Below are 18,427 nucleotides of genomic sequence, written 5' to 3'. Positions count from 1 at the left end.
ACGGGGAGCATCTGAAACAAACCCAGTGCACAGATCAGCCAATAAAAGCTCTTTTTCCGTTCTCTCCTCAAACACGCATCTACCATTGTCCCGGCCGGTGAGTTGGCCTTGCGGTACTTACTAGGTGAGAGCGCCCCGTTCTGCCCTCTGAGAACCACAGACGCTCACACATGGTTGAGTGTGTCACCGCCTGGGGGCCGGGAGGGCAGGGGTGGCCGGGGCAGCCTATAGCCCACTGAGGGCTGGTGCTGAGTTCCCTGAAGTTTCCAGAGCAGAGTGAGGGAAGGGAAGGCAGGGGAAGGCATTCCTCTCCCTTGGGCTGGAGCCAGAGCCTGAGGGGACAGAAAAGGCTGGAAGTAGCAACACCCAAGCCCCACTCCACGCCAGATCCAGAGTGCTACGGAGAACAGCTGTCCTGCAAATGTTTCAGGGGAAGGATTACTTTCCAAAACGTTAACTGGTTGTCTGGGTTTTTAATTATAAATCTAACACATGATCGAGATTAAAAACATGTTCTAAGCATCACAAGGGTGGGAAGTGAAATCCTACTGTCCCCAGGCCCCCTAATCTCTCTCCACACTCCCGGGCACATTCCCGCAGGTCACTGTCCTGCGTGATCTATGTGAACGCTCACTTCCGGGGACAGGAAGCGGGAGGCCCCAGCCCTCCTGCCTCCAGGTGAGCAGGAAGGGACAGGTGGCCTGGGCCAAGACAGGGAGCTTTGTCCCTTGGCTTCTGTGTCCTCGGGGTTGGGCAGAGCACCATGTCACCTGGAGGCAACTCCTGGATCTGACGAATAGTGCGAAGGGCACAGAGGGCCCCCAGGGGGCCGCGAGTGAGCAGGAAACAAGCCAGGAGATGACCCTGCAGGAAGGCCTAGAGCCCCAGGTCCGGAAGGAGAGCAGAAGGGCCAGCAGGCCCAGCCCTGGCTGGCTTTGTGCCAGTTCTCAGCCGTTGCTCGGTTCCTGCCCTGTGGTCTCAACGTCGAGGGCGGCTCTGGATGGGGCTAGGTCTGCAGGAGGTGTGGTCTGAGGTCAGCCTTCTGAGGGCCTTCTCCGCATGTCTCCCTGTCCTCTTGCTGCCGCAGGCTGGGCCCCAGCTCCCTCCAGCTCCCAACGCTGCTCCTGATGGCCCCGAAAAGGGCTGGGCAGAGCAGTTCCCAGCTCAGCCCCCTCCCTGGCCCAGGCTGCACTCATGTCCTCGAACCAGGCTGGCTGGCAGGCTTCTTTGGCGGACCTTTCCTTTTCCCCAAGTCTTGCCGAATTTCCCAAGGGAAGGCATCGATGTTCTCCTGGACACAGGGGAGGCAAAATCTCTTGGAATAGAATAAGCTGCACTCCTGAGAGAGCAAAGGGGAAGGGTGGGGCTGAGTACCACAGAATGGGGAGCACGGAGCAGCTCCTCCCCAAGCCCAGCCCTTTCCACACACGGCGGGGGGGGGGGGGGGAGGGGGGGTGACCAGAACAGCACAAGGGAGAGCAGGGGCTGGGGGCCGGCCAGCCCCCTCCAAGAACGTGGCCATCACCTAAGGGGAAAAGATGGAGGAGAGAGGGGGCAGGAAACACACCCAGACCCTTCAGGCAGTGGGGTGTCCGGGGGTTTTGAGCCTGCGATAATCACCCACCGAGGCTGGCAAAGGCGACAAAGAGAGAGGCAATGCAGGCAGGCCTGGGTTAACGAGGGTGAAAGAGGCGGGATGGCACAGAAAGACTCTGGGGTCTGCCCTGCTCCGTCGCGGTCAAGGGCAAACAATAAGCCGGAGCAGAGGCCACACCTAAACAGTCAGAAATCCTAGATCCCTCCCTCTCCTGGTTATCGCACGAGTGGGACACAGACTTGGTAACCACCAGTGCTGGGGGCAGCACCGCAGACCGAAAGGGCCACGAGCAGGTGGCTGGTCTGGGCAGGAGGTCACAACCACGGCCATTCTCCCCTGTGCCCGTCCTCTGTCACTGAACTACGGAGACTCACTGCCCAGGCCCTGTCCAAAGACTGCTTTCCCAGCCCCTTCTGCCACTGGGTGTGGCCACGTGGCAGCTCTGTGCCACCTCCTGGTCATGCCCTTTGAAGGAATGGGGATGTGCTCCCTGTCTCTTCCCGCTGGCGGGAGCATAGGTACGATGGCAGGAGCCGCAGCAGCCACCGTGGACCCAGTGGATGTGACGTGCTGAGTGGCAGCAGTGTCTTTCCTGCCGGCATCACCTGCTCTGCACTCTTACACGTATGAAAAATAAGTGAATACGGTTTGTCGTAATCATGCCACTGTATTCTGGGGTCTCTGTTCCAGCAGCTCAGAGTGTGCCTCAGCTAAGACAAGGCTGCCCTTCCTACAGTTCTCAGGAGAGAGCTGTTCCCGTGTAAGAGAGAGGACTCACTTGTCACCAACAAACTGTTCCATCAAAGAACACTGGAGACTTCGGAGACCACGTGGGGCACCCTCTCCTCTGCTCACCAAGGGCAGCCCAATTTGTAAGCGTGGCATTCAAGGCTTCTCGCCACCTGGCGCCGCCCCCCTTTCCGGTCTTCATCTCGCAGCTTCCTCTCTCCCACTGAGTCCTCACCAGCCGCCCATCTCCAAACACCCCAGGCCTCTGCCTCGCGGAGGCTTCCTCCCACCCCGTCAAATCTCATCACCTTGGCCTTGCAGGGTGATGGGGGACAGAGGGTGTTTAAACCTTGTTGGCACTTTGCCCCCTGGCAGAAAGCCCAGGGACCCCTCTACTGCCCGTCACTCGGGTTACGGGGGCCGCACTCCTCCACCTCCCTCCATCCTCGGGTTTTCAAACAACAGGCTCACCACCCTGGTGGACTGGGCCCACTCAACCTCTCCAAACCTCAGTTTTCTCATCTATCAGATCAGTATAATACGGTTTTGCCCAGCTAGGCTTGGGCCAGATTGAAGGAATCTGCACTGGTAAAACAGGCCCCAAGCACAGGAATGCTCAAGAATGCTCCAGAAAGCACAGTTCCTTCCTCTGGAAGGTCCCGCCAAGAACAAGTAGGAAGAAGGTCACCGTCCCACGGAGAGAAGAACAATGGCCACCCGCATGGCTGGTGCGGGGTGGGGGAAGGGCTGTCAGCACCCACTGCTCAGCCAGCACGGAGACCCTGCGACTGACCCCAGCCCGCCCCTCTGCCTGTCTGCTCACTTCCGTTGGCCGCAGGACCCATCCATAATGAGGTGGCCTCCAAGAACCCCCCGACCCCCACTGAGTGACTGGGAGGGCTCCTAGGATCACCCAGCAAGGAAAGGCGGATGCTCACGCCGACGTCAGGAAGGCTCACGCGTCACCTTTCCCACACTCGTGCATGTGGGGTCCCGGCCACGGGGAGGGAGGGAAGGCAGCCCCAGCCCACGCAGCTTACCCACCGGGCCCACACACACCAGCCGGCTGCACAAACTGCACTTAGAGCCAAGGACCAGGAATCTGCCCTTGTCTGAGGTGAAGGGGTCCTTCATGACGTAACTCTCCTCCAGAAGGCTGCAGGACAGGAAGGCAGGTGTCGGTCTCCGGGTTAAGGGGGGTAGGAAGGGGCCTGGAGGTTCCGGAGGAGCTGGGTGACCCCTCAGGACACTCCTGAAGTGTCCAGAGCCCGGACAGGGATGGACCTACAGCTCAACACCCAAGTCGTGCATCACACTCAGGCTGGCACCAGCCAACAGCTCCGGCCAGGGGGCCTGGGGGAGGGGGGGGCTTCCGTGGCCAGGAGCCTGAAACGGGGTACTCACACGACAGACTGGGTGTCAGGGGGCTTCTGCCCCACGTAGCTGTATGGGGCTGTCAGGGCACAGAGCTGGCACTTAAACACACCCAGGGGACGGTGGTCTGCCTCACACTCCATCTGCAAGTTCAAGAGACAGGGCGTGTCACCTGCAGAACCAGGAACTGTGCTCATCCCCTAAGCCTCCAGCTGCGTGTTTCTTACCGAAGACCCAGGACACTCCTTACAGACAAGGAACCTCAAGTTCAAAGTAAGCGGACAAAGTCAACACAAGTTCGCGCGAGTCAAGGCTCTGGGCGATGCTTCAAGCCTCAACGGACTACAGAATCCGCTCCGCCCCTGGCCATTTGAGCCCTCTTTACTTCCGACAGTACCTATTTCCAGGTGCTCGCACCCTTCGCCGTCCTGCACTTGCCCGCCTCCTCGCTCTCGCTCCACCTACAAGGCTTCCCCCCACCTCCACCTCCGGAACCTCCCTCGGGCTACTTCCAAGATTTTCTCTTATTTTTGGCCTTCGGCAGTTTGAATATACACATCTACGGGGTTTCTTTTCCGTACTGATCCTGTTCGCGCTTCTCTAAGCAAACGGGGCCGATGCAAGTCTCCCCGGGCTTCGTCAGCCCCCCCTACGTCCGGAAGGCGGCCGCGCCATCTCCGCCTGCCTGCCTCAGTTTCCTGGAGGGCCGCGCACGGCCGAGCCCGCCTCCGGGGAGCCTTCCCGCGTCCTCCATCCCACCCCAACGCCGCGGGCGGCCGCTCGGACCTCGGAGCCCGGGACACCACAAGCCTCCGCCGAGCCGCCAGCGCCTCCAGGACGCGCCACTCGCCGCCGGTAACCGGCCCGGCCCAAGGCGCTTGCGCGGCCCCGCCCCCCGACGGCCCCGGCCCCGCCCCCGGCCCCGCCCCCGACGGCCCCGGCCCAGGGCGCGTGCGTGGCCCCGACCCCGGCAGCCTGGGGCGGAACTTCAGGGTGGACTTCCGGCTGCGGGGCGCGGCGGCGGCTGGAGTGAGTCAGGGCTTCCTCTGGTAGGAGCGCGTCGAGCGGGTATAGTGTTGCGGCTGGTCCCAGGCTCCCGTTTGCTCTCTGGGGGTTGGGACTTTATCCTTTGGGGACTTGAGAAATAAGGAGTATCTGGGAATACAACTACTCCTGGACCTGGGCCCCAGGGATTTTAACAAGCGCTCTGATGTTCTTTCTAGCGGTTTTGACCTCGGGGTGCTTACAGCAAGGGTATTTTTTGGATCAATTCAAAGATCTTCTACTGTTGGGCGTTTTTTCTGGGTCTGCCCAAAGGTGGACCATCTGCCCAAAGGTGGAGGAAGCATTGCATATATAACCTGTAACCACTCAGATACACGACCTTGATCTCAGGATAGAGATCAGGTTAGACAAGTTACCAGATGGACTAGATAGGGGAGCCAAGGGAAATACTCAAAGAGCAAATATTCGTCTTTGATAGAAAGTAAAGTTAATTTTAAATTTGAGCTATCCACAGCTTTTAGTATAAGAAAAAGTTTACCAAAAAAAATCCACAAGGTTTAATATTATCCCCAAATATATATTTTTTAAAATAGTTTCCCTGGGTGGCTCAGTGAGTTAAGCAGCCGACTCTTGATTTCAGCTACATGTAGAGAAACTACATGTAGAATAGGCACTATATCAAAACAATGAGACAACTGGCCACAGAATGGGAAAAGATACTTCCAAAAGATGTATATGATAAAGGACTGTCATCCAAAATATACAAGCAACTCTAAGAAAACTCAACTAAAAGAAAACCTGATTTAAAAATGGGCCAAAGACCTGAACAGACATCTCACCAAAGAAAATATAGACGGGAGGTAAGCATAGGAAAAGATGCGCCATGTCCCAGATCATCAGGGAAATGTGGATTTAAACAATGAGTTGCCACTCCATACTTATTAGAATGGCCAACATCCAAACGCTCACAACACCAAGTGCCAACAAGGGTGTGGAGCACCAGGAACTCTCCTTCATGGCTGGTGGGGATACAAAATGGTACAACCATTTGGGAAGATGGTTTGGCATTTTGTTACAAAACTAAACATACGCTCAGCATACAGCCCAGCAATCATACCCCTTGGGACTCCCCAAAGGAGTTAAAACTTACGTCCACACAAACCTGCATGTGGGTGCAGGGTATAGCAGTTCTGTGCGTAATTGCCCAAACTTGGATGCAACCAAGATGTCCTTCAGCAGGTGAATGGATAAGTAAACTGTGGCCCATCCGGGCAATGGAATCTTACTTGAGACTGAAAAGAGAGGTGTTATCAGGTCATGAAAAGACATAAAGGAAAAAAAAAACCAGAAAAACAAAACAAACAAAAAGACGTAAAGGAAACTTAAATGCATGTTACCAAGTGAAAGAAGCCAATCTGAAAAGCTTATATATCATATAATTCCCACTATATGACATTGTGGGAAAGGCAAAACTATGGAGAAAGTAAAAAGATCAGTGGTTGTCAGGTGTTACAGGGGAGGGAGGGATGAATAGTTGGGACACTGAGGATCTTTAGGGCAGTGAAATTATTCTGTATGGTAATATAATAGTGGATCCATACCATTACACATTTGTCCGAATTCCTAGAACATACGACACCAAGAGTGAGCCCTAATGTCAACTATGGGTTTGGGGTGACAATGTAGATTCACCAGTTGTAACAAATGAACCACCTGGTGGATGTTGGTAACTGGGGAGGCTGTGCATGTGGGGGGAGGGGGGTCACTGGAAAATCTCTGTAGCTTGTTTGAGGTGAACCTAAAACTGATCTAAAAAATAAAGTATCTTTTTAAAAACACCAAAATAGCATTCAAATTTGATGCAGGGAAATGAGAACTAGGGAATAGAAACATTTGATGCAGTCTGAATCCGAAGATTCGTGCCAAATGATCCTGGAACTTCTCTCTATAGAGACTACTTTCAGGCCACTTTGGATCAAGGTGGATCTCTATCGAAAAGGGATTTGAACAAAGTGAGTGGACTGGGGCAGTTTCCGCTTCTCTCTCTCTCTTTAATGTTTATTTCTGAGAGAGACACAGAGAGAGAGAGAGAGAGAGGGGGAGGGGAAGAGAGAGAGGGAGAGAGAGAATCCCAAGCAGGCTCTGCACAGTCAACGCTGAGTCCAACACAGGGCTTGAACTCATGAACTGTGAGATCGTGACCTGAGCTGAAGTCGGACACTTACCTGACTGCCCCTCCGCTTCTCTTAATAATATCCCAGCACTGGAAAATGTGAACTAGCAAAACACAAATACCTTCTGGATGGAGGCCAACTGTGAGAAATGGTGGTAGACATGAGATGAGGATAACATTTAGATGAAGAAATGAAAGTTTTTCACATGTGCTGTCTTTACGACGTGTAAACATGACATTGACATCCGTGGGTTCAATTCTAAATTTAAAGATTTAAGCATTTTATTGACGGGGCTCCTGGGTGGCTCAATCGATTAAGCATCTGACTTCAGCTCAGGTCATGATCTCATGGTTCATGAGTTCGAGCCCCTCATCAGGTTCTGTGCTGACAGTTCAGAGCCCGGAGCCTACTTCAGATTCTGTGTCTCCCTCTGTCTCTCTCTCTCTGCCCTCTCCCACTCCCGCTCTCTCGCTCTCTCTCTCTCTCTCTCTCTCTCTATCTCAAAAATAAATAAACATTTAAAAAATTATCTTTAAGAATTTTATTGACCGGGGCACCTGGGGGGCTCAGTCGGTTAAGCGTCCAACTCTTGGTTTCAGCTCAGGTCATGATCTCATGGTTTGTGAGTTCGAGGCCCGAGTCAGGCTCTGAGCTGACAGCGCGAGCCTGCTTGGGATTCTCCCTCTGTCTCTGTCTCTGTCTCTCTCCCTCCCCCTCCCCTGTGCATACTATCTCTCAAAATGATTAAATAAACTTAAAAAATTATCGAGAATTCCACTTGCCACTCCCCTCAGGAGAGTGCATGCTCTCCCAACTGAAATAATTAGAAACAATCCATGTGCTCCGAGGACTCAGGAAAAGTTGTGTAACTTGGCATTATCGTCCACAGGACATAATTATATGAAAATCTTTGTTCTTATCAACACGATGTTTTTCTGTAATGACTGCAAAAGAACACAGTTTTATAGGAATGCATACATAATACTTTACAGATAGTTATGTACGTCTCTTTGCTCATCCAAGGGCCAGTGGCCCATCAAGAGAACACCCAAATGTACACAATAATAGTTCAGTTATCTTTGATATTTTGCCAATTTTCAGCTATATAAAAACCATCGCTTTACATAGTTTTTTCTCATTACAAAGGTGTATCTGTCAAGGTAGGTGGATAGAATATATTATATGTAATGGTTTGTAAGTTTGTTTCATAACCTTTAAATATTTAGACATATGGAGGCTTGTAACATCTCCTGGTGCCACCTTCCCCAAGGAGTAACTTGCTAGGGAAGATAATTACCCATATGTTCTGGCGGTACTTAACAACTTTTTTTAATGTTTATTATTTTGAGAGAGAGACACACACACAGAGTGCAAGTGGGAGAGGGGCAGAGAGAGAGGGAGACGCAGGATCGGAAGCAGGCTCCAGGCTCTGAGCTGCCAGCACAGAGCCCGACGTGGGGCTCGAACCCACGAACCTCGAGATCATGACCTGAGCTGAAGTCAGGTGCTTGACAGACTGAACCACCCAGGTGCCCCAGGCCTGAGTTTTTAAAGTAAGCTTGTAAAAGTAGAATATACATCCAGAAAAGTCCAGCCTTCCTAAGTGTATGGCAAAATGAATCTGCACAAAGAACAACAATGTAACCAGCGCCCAGTGAAGCCCTTGTAATACACACATGATACACTGAATACCAGCCACACACCAGACTTACCACCGGCGGCACTTCCTTCAGGCTCAAGGCAAAGAAGGCAAAGTTCAGCTCTCTGTGGTGTGGAGGAGGGAGGATGCATCTAGAGACCTGTTTTTGTTGCCTATGGACAAAATGCCTTTACTGTTGTATCATTTTTAAGTAAATTTTGAACAGTAAAATATACATACAGAAGCAGGCCTTAAAACTGCAAGTTTCCGGGGCGTCTCAGTGGCTCAGTCGGTTAAGCATCCAGCTCTTGATTTCGGCTCAGGTCGTGATCTCACAGTTCATGAGTTCCAGCCCCACGTCGGGCTCTGTGCTGACGGTGCGGGAACCTGTTTGGGATTCTCTCTCTTTCCGTCTTTCTCTGCCCCTCCCCCGCTCGCTCTCTCTGCCTCTCAAAATAAATAAATAAACTTAAAAAAAAAAAAAAGATTTTTTAAAAATGCAAGTTTTCGGAGCCCTGGGTGGCTCAGTCAAGTCGAGCATCCGACTCTTGATTTCCGCGTGGGCTCGAGCCCCATGTTGGGCTCTGCTCTGGCCACTCGTGCACACTCTATCTAAAATAAAATAAAATTGTAAAAAATGCAAGTTTTTGGAACGAACAAGAATCTGAGGCAGATGTAGCCCCCCGCCCAGAGCCACAGATGGAGAGCTCTCTAGAAGATTTGTTGAATTCCAGAGTTCTTAAGGGGCTAAACTGAGAACAAATCCAAGAACGTTCATCTTGGTTTCCTGTTCAGTGCGGACTTGGGAGGGTATTCAGAACTGTCGCCAACTACGCTATTCCTGGAAATATGAGGAGGACAAAGGAATCTTTAGAAACGGCTTTAAACTTGCTAAGTTGTGGTTTCGTTGCTTGAACTGCACAGGGTCCCCAGAGACACCCATGTGGATGCACTTTTTCCCTCCCGGTGAGGAAGCAGCCACAACCCAACAGGAGGAAAAGTCTAGAACCATTCACATTTTATGTTTTTGTGTATGAAAATAAGGTAATAATGATGATGATGACGATGATGACGATGACAACTCCTTCAAAACAACCCTGTATTTTTGTCTCACTTGTTACTTTGTTTTCCTGATAATGTTGCATTGGCATTTCTACATTTCTTAACCATATAATACTTATCATTGCTCTATTGGATTAGAAGGCCCCTGGCACTCTCTTCTTTCCTCATATGCGTGGGAAAGTCCTGTGACTGCCAGACTTCTCCTTGTAACCAGAAGTTGAGAGCCTCGTCTCCTTCGTTGGACCTACAGCTGTCTGCCTGGTCCTCGCTCAGACGGCTTCCGTGTCGGTACCAGGAGGGGGTGGTCCCCTTCCTGCACCAGGAGGCCTCTCCAGCTGGCACTCCCTCCCTCCCAATGCACAGCTCCAGGTCATGGGGTACAGCCACCCCCAGAACATTCTTCCTGGGAAGGGAGGCCAGCCGGTGTGCCCTGAGCCTGGAGAGGGGCCCAGACTTCAGCTGATTGCTAATTTGGGAAGAGTGTCTGGGCGCATTGACCCCATGCCTGTGTAGGTCTCCCAAGCTCTAAGGGGAGGACTGCCCCCGGCTTCCCATGGCTGGGGCTTAAACCCTGTCATCCTGCACTCCCACAGGCAAGTGCATGGATCTGACCGGACCACAGCCGGCCTCTGCAGGTAAAAAGTAATTATTTGGCCCCTGTGTTTACTTGTTCTCAACCTGTTCAGGAGTCAGGTGGTAAAGAGGGGTACCATCTACGAACGTGCACACCAGTGGAGGCCAGCGGGCCGGGATGGACCCGGCCACTCCCATGACCTCCCCACGAGGGGACTTAGAAAAACCGTATCTGCCCTGTGGACACTGCTGTGCGAGTCGCACGGAGCACGGAGTGCCACGGCCATCCCCGCCCCGCTCAGGACCGCAGGGGCCCTGGGGAAACCGCAAGCGCCTGGGACGCAGCCACCACCCCCCTGGTTTGGTCGTCCCCCTCTGCCGGCCCTCCATGTGGAAGGCAGGAGCCATCCAAGTATATGCCCTTCAAGCAGAAATCACTGCAACTCTCAGAGAAGAAAGCTCACATTTAATTCTGATAAAGCTTAAAGTGGCATCTACATAAATGAACATGCTTCGGAGTGAAACTATAAGACTACTACCCCTGTTTCTCTTAAACAATAAGCCACATTTTCTTTAATACTCCTAAGTAACCCACCATGCCATCAACAACCCAGAGCCCCAGTCCTGGATGGATATATTACTGTCGTCACACACATAGAACATTTGCTGTCTTTCACTGTGAACCCTCGCCCCAACACACACAACCTTTTGGTCGTTAAACGAAATTCATGTCTCAAGGCCCGGAAAGTGTTGTTAAACTTTACATCTTTAACTTGCAGTTGCCCTAAAGAATAGGTGGGGAGCTTCAGACTTCTGACCGTCAGTTCCCATCCCTGAATTCAAATGCGGGGGAACAAATCCTGGAACTCCCCACAAGGTCCCTCCAGCCCTGCCCCAGCTGGAGTGTGGGAGGTAGGGGTGGGAAGGGGAGGGGCGGGGCGGGGAAGCTCCGCCCTGGTCTGCAGAGGGAGGTCCCAGAGGAAATGAGGGAGCCACAGGCTCTGGGCTCCCAGCCCTGGGGGGGGGGGGGGGGCAAGTCTCAGCAGGAGAAGGCTCTGCCCTGGGAAGGTAGATTGGGGCGGAGAGGGGGCGGGACTCTTGCCTGTGGTTCTTGACACTGTCCCTGATCATACAACGAGATAAACCATTTTCTTCCCGTTAATGTTTCTGGTCTTGAGCCCCAGATACCGGCGGCTCTTCTTCTCTGGCTGCCCATACAGCATGTCCTCAAAGAACTCCGGTTTGTCTCTGGCCTTGGGTTGGAAGAACACACACCGACACATGGTCCTTAGCTTGCGACACAGATAGGTCATTGCTTCCGCTTCGTCCGATGGCTCCTCGTACACGGGCTGCTTCATTTCCTCATAGGCCGACAAAATCACTGCCTGAAATAAGTTGATCAGTATACAGATCATCACCAGCATGAAGGACGAGAGGAACAGGACCCCCAGCACCCGGTTGCTGGAGAACGCGGTGTTCTGAAAAGCCGAAACGCAGTAGGAGAATATTGTCTGCGTGGCGTGAATCAGGCTGTTGTAGTTCCATTCGTGCTGGCCGAACACCAGGTAGCCAAAGGCCATGTATACGAAGAAATACACGGACACCACCAGCGCCATGTGGCAGATGCCGGGGAGGGCGGTCTGAATGGCCCTCTGGGCCAGGCGCACGTCATAAAAGAATCTGGAGTACCTGAGGGTCTTCAAGATGGTCAGAAACAACAGGAAACCCAAAATGATCCTCATGATGTGATCTACCTGAGAAACTGCATGAAAGGGGACAAACTCCACGGGGTTCGACAGGTAAAATTGAATTATGCCAGCGGCCAGGAAGTGTTTCCTGAGAAAGAGCACAATCAGCACGGTAAATATGCATTTTAGAGCAAAGTTGAGCAAATTGTACACACTTGTCACGTAGGAGGCCCTTTCTTGCAAAATGATGTAGCCCTCATCGACAACGTAGGCTACGAAGAAAATGAGGACGGCCACGTACAGGTAGATCTCAGCGGACGTCCTCCTGTCGAAGTCAGCAAGCGAGAAGGAATGCACGGACGTGCTCGTGTTTACGACTCCCGGCTGTGAAACCTCAAAAATGACAGAAATGCTGCAGAATAGACTGACGTCCGGGTTAAAGGTGGTCAGCTCCAGAATCACGGCCCAGGTCTTCTCATCAAGCCAGTTGTTGCTCTGGAGCTCCCCGAGCCGCATGCTGGAATTAAACTGCTGCTGTTCCGGAAAAAAATAGAACACATAGCCCCCCGACCTGTAGGTGTGTAAGAGTCCATGGGAGAAATACGCCCACGTCTTCTCTTGAGGCTTGTAAGTAAACCCATTGGTGTTCTTGTCCACAGCCCGCTTACCCACTTTATCCCAAACGTTAGAGTAGCTTCTGGTGTCTTCTGGGTCCGTGCCATACTCCGGATGACAATGGATGTCTCTGTCGGTGCTGTTCTGCCCAAAGTCTTGGGCAGGCGGGCAGGGTTTTTCGCCGGGTTTGGCCCTCACTTGCCTCAGGAGCGGAAGGCCAAGGATCTTGGAGGAGCTGTCGGGAAGAAAAGTTGGGTTCGGGTCGTTGTGGAGCAGAGGCAGCAGCACGTGGTCCAGCCACCGGTAGATGTCCTCCAGCTTGGTCACCGTGCCGAGGTCCACAGAGAACTGATCGCGGATGAACTGGTTGTAGTAGAAGCTGTCGGTGTGGCGCAGGAGGGCCACGAGCCTCAGCAGGAGCGCCAGAAACAGGAAGTGGGTGAGAATGTAACTGAGGAACAGGAGCGCCCTCCTCTTGGTTCTCTTCTTTCTTTGGAATATTCGGATTTCGTCTTCGGTGAGGGGTTGGTACATCCTTGAGCTTCGCAGCTGCGTGATCTGCTCGTGTCGCCTTTTCATTTCTTCCGGGCCCATCTTCTCGTGGAACAGCTTGATCTCAGTGTAGTGGTACTTGCTTGCCCACGAGAGGTTTTTACAATACTTGGGCCTGCTCGTCCTGACGCCTGACAGGAGGATAATTTTGGACGGCTGCACCAGGAAAATGGACAGACAGAACGCACAAAACGAAGCAAAGAGCCACTCTATGGACTTTTCATAGCCGTAGGTCAGCCCATAAAATACAATGAGGAACGCGGATATACTGCAGGTGGCGAAAACCAAGAACCATGCTATATAAACGCAACACCCAGGCAGGACGATCCTGTGCTTCTCCTGGAGTTCTAGAGGATTCGTCTGGGAGGGCGGCTGCGCAGGAGCAGCTTCCTGATCATCCTCTGCGTTTCGGTTACTGGCGTTCATGTTAACATCTCGGGGGTGGGAGACCTTGCCCTCTGCTTTCTTATCCCGGTGCTGCTCTGGCGCTTTGGGAGCTTTAGGGCTTTTCCTGGGGGGAAGCTTCGAAGCCGCTCTGGCAGGGGCACCGTCCGTTTCCTGAGCGTGCCACTTTTTCAGATGTTCCTCCCAGTATTCACTTGGGACTCGCATCAAGGGGGTCTTCTGGGGAGACACCTCCTCTACAGGCACACGAGGTTCCTTCTGGGAATAGGTGAACAAAAAGGCGATCAGTAGTTGCACAGGGATGGTGATTAGGACACTTTCCAATCCTATCATCATTGACCTGATGTACTTTGTCTCTTTGGGATCCGTGTCTTCTTTTTTGTTGAGATTAAAGAACATAATGTTGCATAAAAGGGAAGACAATAACATGGCTAAACAACAGGACAGCCGCTGCAGCCTACTGAACGGCCTAGCACTGACCCCGGAGAAAACAGAGAACCACATGTGATTTTTCTCCAGCTTGTAAATGGAATCTATCAGGAAATAGTCCTTTTTCTCTAGAGGCTGGTCAGGGGGGGTAACGTGAAATGTTCTGTCCAAAGAGGTGTCAATAGAAAGCCATTTCCGGCAGAGGAACAGCCAGATGTGTCTGCTCAACAGATTTTCCACTTTGATTCTGCTTAAATACCAACTGGGGGCTCTGCCCTCATTGTTGTGCCACACACGAATGGAATGGATGTCCCCCAAGTCACGTTTTGTTGTGAGGAGGAAAGTGTTGATGCTTCCACGGGAGAGGGTGCTAAAATAGGGGTGGCTCAAACAATGCACGTTGCTGTCACCCTCTGTTCCCTTAAGTTGGATGAAGACGTTGGCCCTGGTCCCAGCCCCACAGCGCATTCCTGTGAAGATGGTGAGCAGGTAACACACCTTATCGTAAGGATCGTTGTCAGGTAGGATTATCACGTATTGCCGAAGAAGCTGGTCCGTGGCATCTTTGTGCAAGACCCAGAACGCTAGGAATACGTACACGAGCATAATGAAAAGTACAGCGAAGAGAGTCACGGGGTTTTGGGTGACATTCCTGATGACCTCCAGCCGTAGATCTACGGGATTAGGGACCACAATCACATTGGCTGTCAAAAAGTGGGTTTGCAGGTGCAGGCCGGCTTTTTTGATCGTGGCCAGCTGCCGCCGGGCCCTCCTTGGGTTTTTGCAGATACAGTGCATTCTGTCCCAGGTGGTCTCCTCTCCGAGAACACAGTTGTCTTCTCTCCAATCGCTCTGGATCCCGTACATGTCTAAGCACTGAACGCTGAAAAGGGCGATTCTCACTAGCTTGTTACTGGGTGCCATGACAAAGCGAGGTGCCTGCAGAGCCATGGTCACGGTGCACTCGGACGAGCTGCCTCGCTGAGCTATGACTTGCAGCAGGGACGGTGGAAGGCAGACCACACGGGCCTTCTTAACCACACAGGCCTGGTCAAACAGGTCACTCTGGTTGGCGATGGGAGGGATGTCATAGGGCACGAAGAAGGTGGCCACCAAAGCGGCGGGGGTGATCTCACTGCCAGCATATACCAATACCGTGAACACCAGGGTGACTTCCGTCATGATGTGGACCAGCACCTCATTCACTGCACTGCTGTCCACCTCAAAGCTAAACTCCCCCGTCGTCCTTTTGAAGGGCTCATTAACTTTGTGGGGCGCGTTGTCAGGTCCCACTGTGAGATTAAAAGCTGCAAAGCTCAAGTTTCTTCTGATGATGTGCACTTCGACCACATCAGGTGTGATCTCTAGCACGTTGCCTTTGGCGGGGATGCCTGTCATTTTGAACCCAACCACCTCTGCAGAATAGCTTTCCTGCTGACTTAACCAAGGAAAGGGATCATCTGCAAACTCACAAAACATGGTGGAGATCGGAGCATTTTCAGGCAGAAGGGGGACACTGCTCGCATTGAGCACTGGACGAAAATAATTTCGGCCGAGCTTCTTGTTGGTGAAGGCCTCGTTAATATCCCGCTTTTCTGTTTTCTTGAGGTACATGTTAAAGCTGGAGGCCGTCATTGCAGTGGTTTCATTCCCTGGCACCATGCCAGCCAATATTGTGTCTGCTAGAAACTCCAACCCATAGAAAGGCTCATCCACTACTTCATAGGGAACACTCAGTTTAAGGATATTAGACAGACTTGTTAATATCCCAGTGCTCACGATTTCTATTTGTTCAGAGCTAAAGGATTTATGTTTTTGATGAGATTGTCGTAGGGCATGGTTGGCTTGCCAGACCCTCACTGTGGCAAGTTTCTGAGCCATTCGAGTGAATCCAGAGGTTGTCTGGGTTACTTTAGCCATACACACGACCACCTGGCTAATTTCCTCCAAAGTGCTGTTGGGAAGAACGAAAGTCTGGTTGACGAGGTGTTCCCGGAGTCTGGTTTCGTCAGCTTGCAAAGTTAAGTCAGCTTTCATGCTATTCACCACAGAAGCTGCTATATAAATTAAGTAGCCTGCAGGCAAAAATTCCCGCTGGTCAAGCAAAGTAGAGAGTGATGAAGTTGGTCCCATGGTGAAATTGAATAATCGATCAAGCACATTCTTTGATGAGATTTTGTCCGTAGGAGCCCGTACGGTGGCGTGCAGGGTCACCGGAGTAAAGGCTCCTAGAGAGTCATATACCTGAACAATGATCTTCATGACATAATGATTAGCCAATCCACCAACGGGGAGAAAGGAAGGGGGTGATGTGGACTCATGCCCCCAATACAGGATGGCCCCCAAGGTGTTCTCTTTCACAGAACTGATTTGCCCAAAACCGTACAAATCAGAAACTACTATTTTGTATGCAAGAGGGATGTTCTTGTCCGTGAAATTAGTACACCGGATGACAAACTTGGTTAAAAGTGAAAGTCCCTTAGCTGGATTGATGTTGCACTGCCCGGGCTGAGGAGCGTAGTTAATAGCAAAGGAGTATCTCAAGGTAAAGCCCACTCCGCTCCAAGTTATTGAGTATACAGAAACCAAAAACTCAGCTTCGGAAAAATCCCTAAAAGCAAAAGCTTTTATGGTCAGATAAGCCCTGGCCCTCCCTGTTGTGGTTTGTCTTGCCCAATCAAATATGATCTCTTTACCTGAAGACGACAGAATCGACCACTTATAGTAATCACAGTCTCCTGCACACCCGGTGCAATTTAGAAACAAAGAGAATCGATCTGAAATAATCAAATTACGATTGCAATTTTCAATGCATGAAATGTGTGCTGCGGGTCTTGGTCCTGGGAGCACATGCACCCTCCTATCGGCATACGCTGTTCTACTGCCCTTCCGGATCACCATTCTGAAATAATACACATCTCTGCCTCTCAGTGTTCTTGGCAAAAATGACAGGATGGGGCCAGAGGCCTCCTTCCACCGCAGATCAGTCTGCTTTGCAGTGAGACAGACTTTCCTGCTTACCACTATAATTGTCTCTCCTTGGTAGTTATTTTTATCTTTGGTGCAGTACCAAGAAAAAAGGAGTCCCTCTGAAGAGTTGCCTGAATCTGGGTCCGATGACCTGCTTCCATCCAGAACCAGCGAATCTGTGAAATTCATTGTTATGTTGGGCCTGGCAGGAATAACCACCGCCTGTAGGGGGCTTCGAAGAACGGTGACGTAGACGATATCGGAGCCTGTTGCCCGAGGTGTATTTGACTTCCTTGTGTAGATGGTGAGAGTGAAGTTAAACACGTACACCCCCCAAGATAAAGAATTGGGGGGGATTTCCATATACGCTGGAGTCCTCCCTAGGCTGAGTTGTGGTACGTCCAAAGGCTGATTCCAGTCCGGCACGTCGGATACGGAGGGCACGGAAAAGACTTGCCAACTCGGATTAAATAAGGTGGCTTCCAGGCAGTCGTACTTAAAGGTTGCATTCAAGGTAGTGTGCATTCTCCTGTTCAACACCACCGGATCTTGGTCCCTGTTGATCCTTACCAGGCTGACAACACAGGGCAACTGTGCGGATAACTGGCAGGACACCGAAGACTCGATGGCTTGGGGGCCGTCCGAGTTGACGGCTTCTAAAACAACAGGCGTGGGCCCATCCGTGGGGCACTTGGCTTGGGCCACGAAGCCCGCGTAGAGGCGAGGGTCGCCGGCGGGCAGAGCAGAGGAGGCCTGGCGGGGGCGCCGCACGCTGGCGGGTGGGATGGGCACGAGGCGGAAGGTCCACTCCGGGCGCCCGAGCGCGCGGTGCAGCGGGGTGCGCCACAGCAGGGACAGGCGGCCGCGGCGCGCCCACAGCTGCAGGTCCACGAGCGTGGGCGCGGCGGCCCCGGGGGCGCGCAGCAGGACGCGCACCCGCAGGCAGAGAGGGCGCGCGGGGCCGCGGGGCAGGCAGAGGCCGCCGCCGCCGCTCAGGACCACGCCGCCGCCCGGGGTCGCGCGGGGCCGCAGGCGGAGGCGGACGCCGCCGCCCGGCTCTCCGAGGCCCGGGGCGCCCCCGAAGGTGCGCAGCGCGGCCGCGTCTCCCTGCGCGGCGGGCGGGGGCCGGCGGGCCGAGGAGGGGCCCTGGCGGCGGGGGCCGGGCGCCCCGGGAACGAGGACCGCGCCCCGGGCCGTGCGAGGATCCGGGGGCCGCGGGAGGCGGCCGCGGCCCAGGACCAGGCCCAAGACCAGGCCCAGGCCCAGGAGGAGAAGCGCGGGCCCGGGCCGCATGGCGCCGCCTCTCCGGGAACCTGGGAGCCGCCGCCGCAGGCCGCCGGGGGTCCAGCCAACGGCCGCGGGTGGGGCGCGGGCCGCGGGATCACAGGGGCGACGGGGTCACGACCTGGAGCGGCGAGTGGGGCCTGGGCTTCCGGGATCCCCCCGCCCCCTCCCACGCCTGTGTAGGCCTCGATCGGGGAGCGGTGATGGAATTAACTCTGCCAAGGTTCCCAACAGCCTGAAAGGCCCCTTAGCGGGAATCCCACTCCCCTGGGAATATCCAGTTTCAAGACGGGGTCTGTGAGCTCCCCGAAAACCCAGGGTTTCTCTTTTT

The 18,427-nt window shown here is 53.1% G+C and overlaps 2 protein-coding genes across 5 annotated transcripts; both read right to left on the bottom strand.

The window, feature by feature from the left end:
- Positions 1-458: 458 nt before the first annotated feature.
- CDPF1 (cysteine rich DPF motif domain containing 1) lies at positions 459-4,589 on the bottom strand. 4 transcript variants are annotated; one of them, XM_086711994.1, is made up of 4 exons: positions 4,487-4,589; positions 3,731-3,843; positions 3,367-3,482; positions 459-1,339 (listed from the first exon to the last, which is right to left on the bottom strand). In XM_086711994.1, the coding sequence occupies exons 2-4, from the start codon at positions 3,841-3,843 to the stop codon at positions 1,035-1,037; spliced, it is 534 nt and encodes a 177-aa protein (XP_086568120.1). In that variant the 5' UTR covers positions 4,487-4,589; the 3' UTR covers positions 459-1,034. The 4 variants fall into 4 exon arrangements, with proteins under 4 accessions (XP_086568120.1, XP_086568119.1, XP_086568121.1 ...); XM_086711993.1 differs by having other exon boundaries at positions 4,282-4,576; XM_086711995.1 differs by having other exon boundaries at positions 3,731-3,849; positions 4,494-4,558.
- A 6,010-nt stretch (positions 4,590-10,599) lies between these two features.
- Positions 10,600-18,105, bottom strand: PKDREJ (polycystin family receptor for egg jelly). Its single transcript, XM_025926510.2, has one exon. It carries the CDS (start codon positions 18,103-18,105, stop codon positions 11,281-11,283), a length of 6,825 nt encoding a protein of 2,274 aa, XP_025782295.2. The 3' UTR covers positions 10,600-11,280.
- Between the last annotated feature and the right edge of the window lie 322 nt (positions 18,106-18,427).

The sequence above is a fragment of the Puma concolor genome, chromosome B4 (genome assembly GCF_028749965.1).
Source record: "Puma concolor isolate L17-30 chromosome B4, mPumCon1.1.hap2, whole genome shotgun sequence".
NCBI classification, from domain to species: Eukaryota; Metazoa; Chordata; class Mammalia; order Carnivora; family Felidae; genus Puma; species Puma concolor.
Note: the sequence above shows the minus strand (reverse complement) of the source record. Positions and strands in the feature narration are given on the sequence as shown.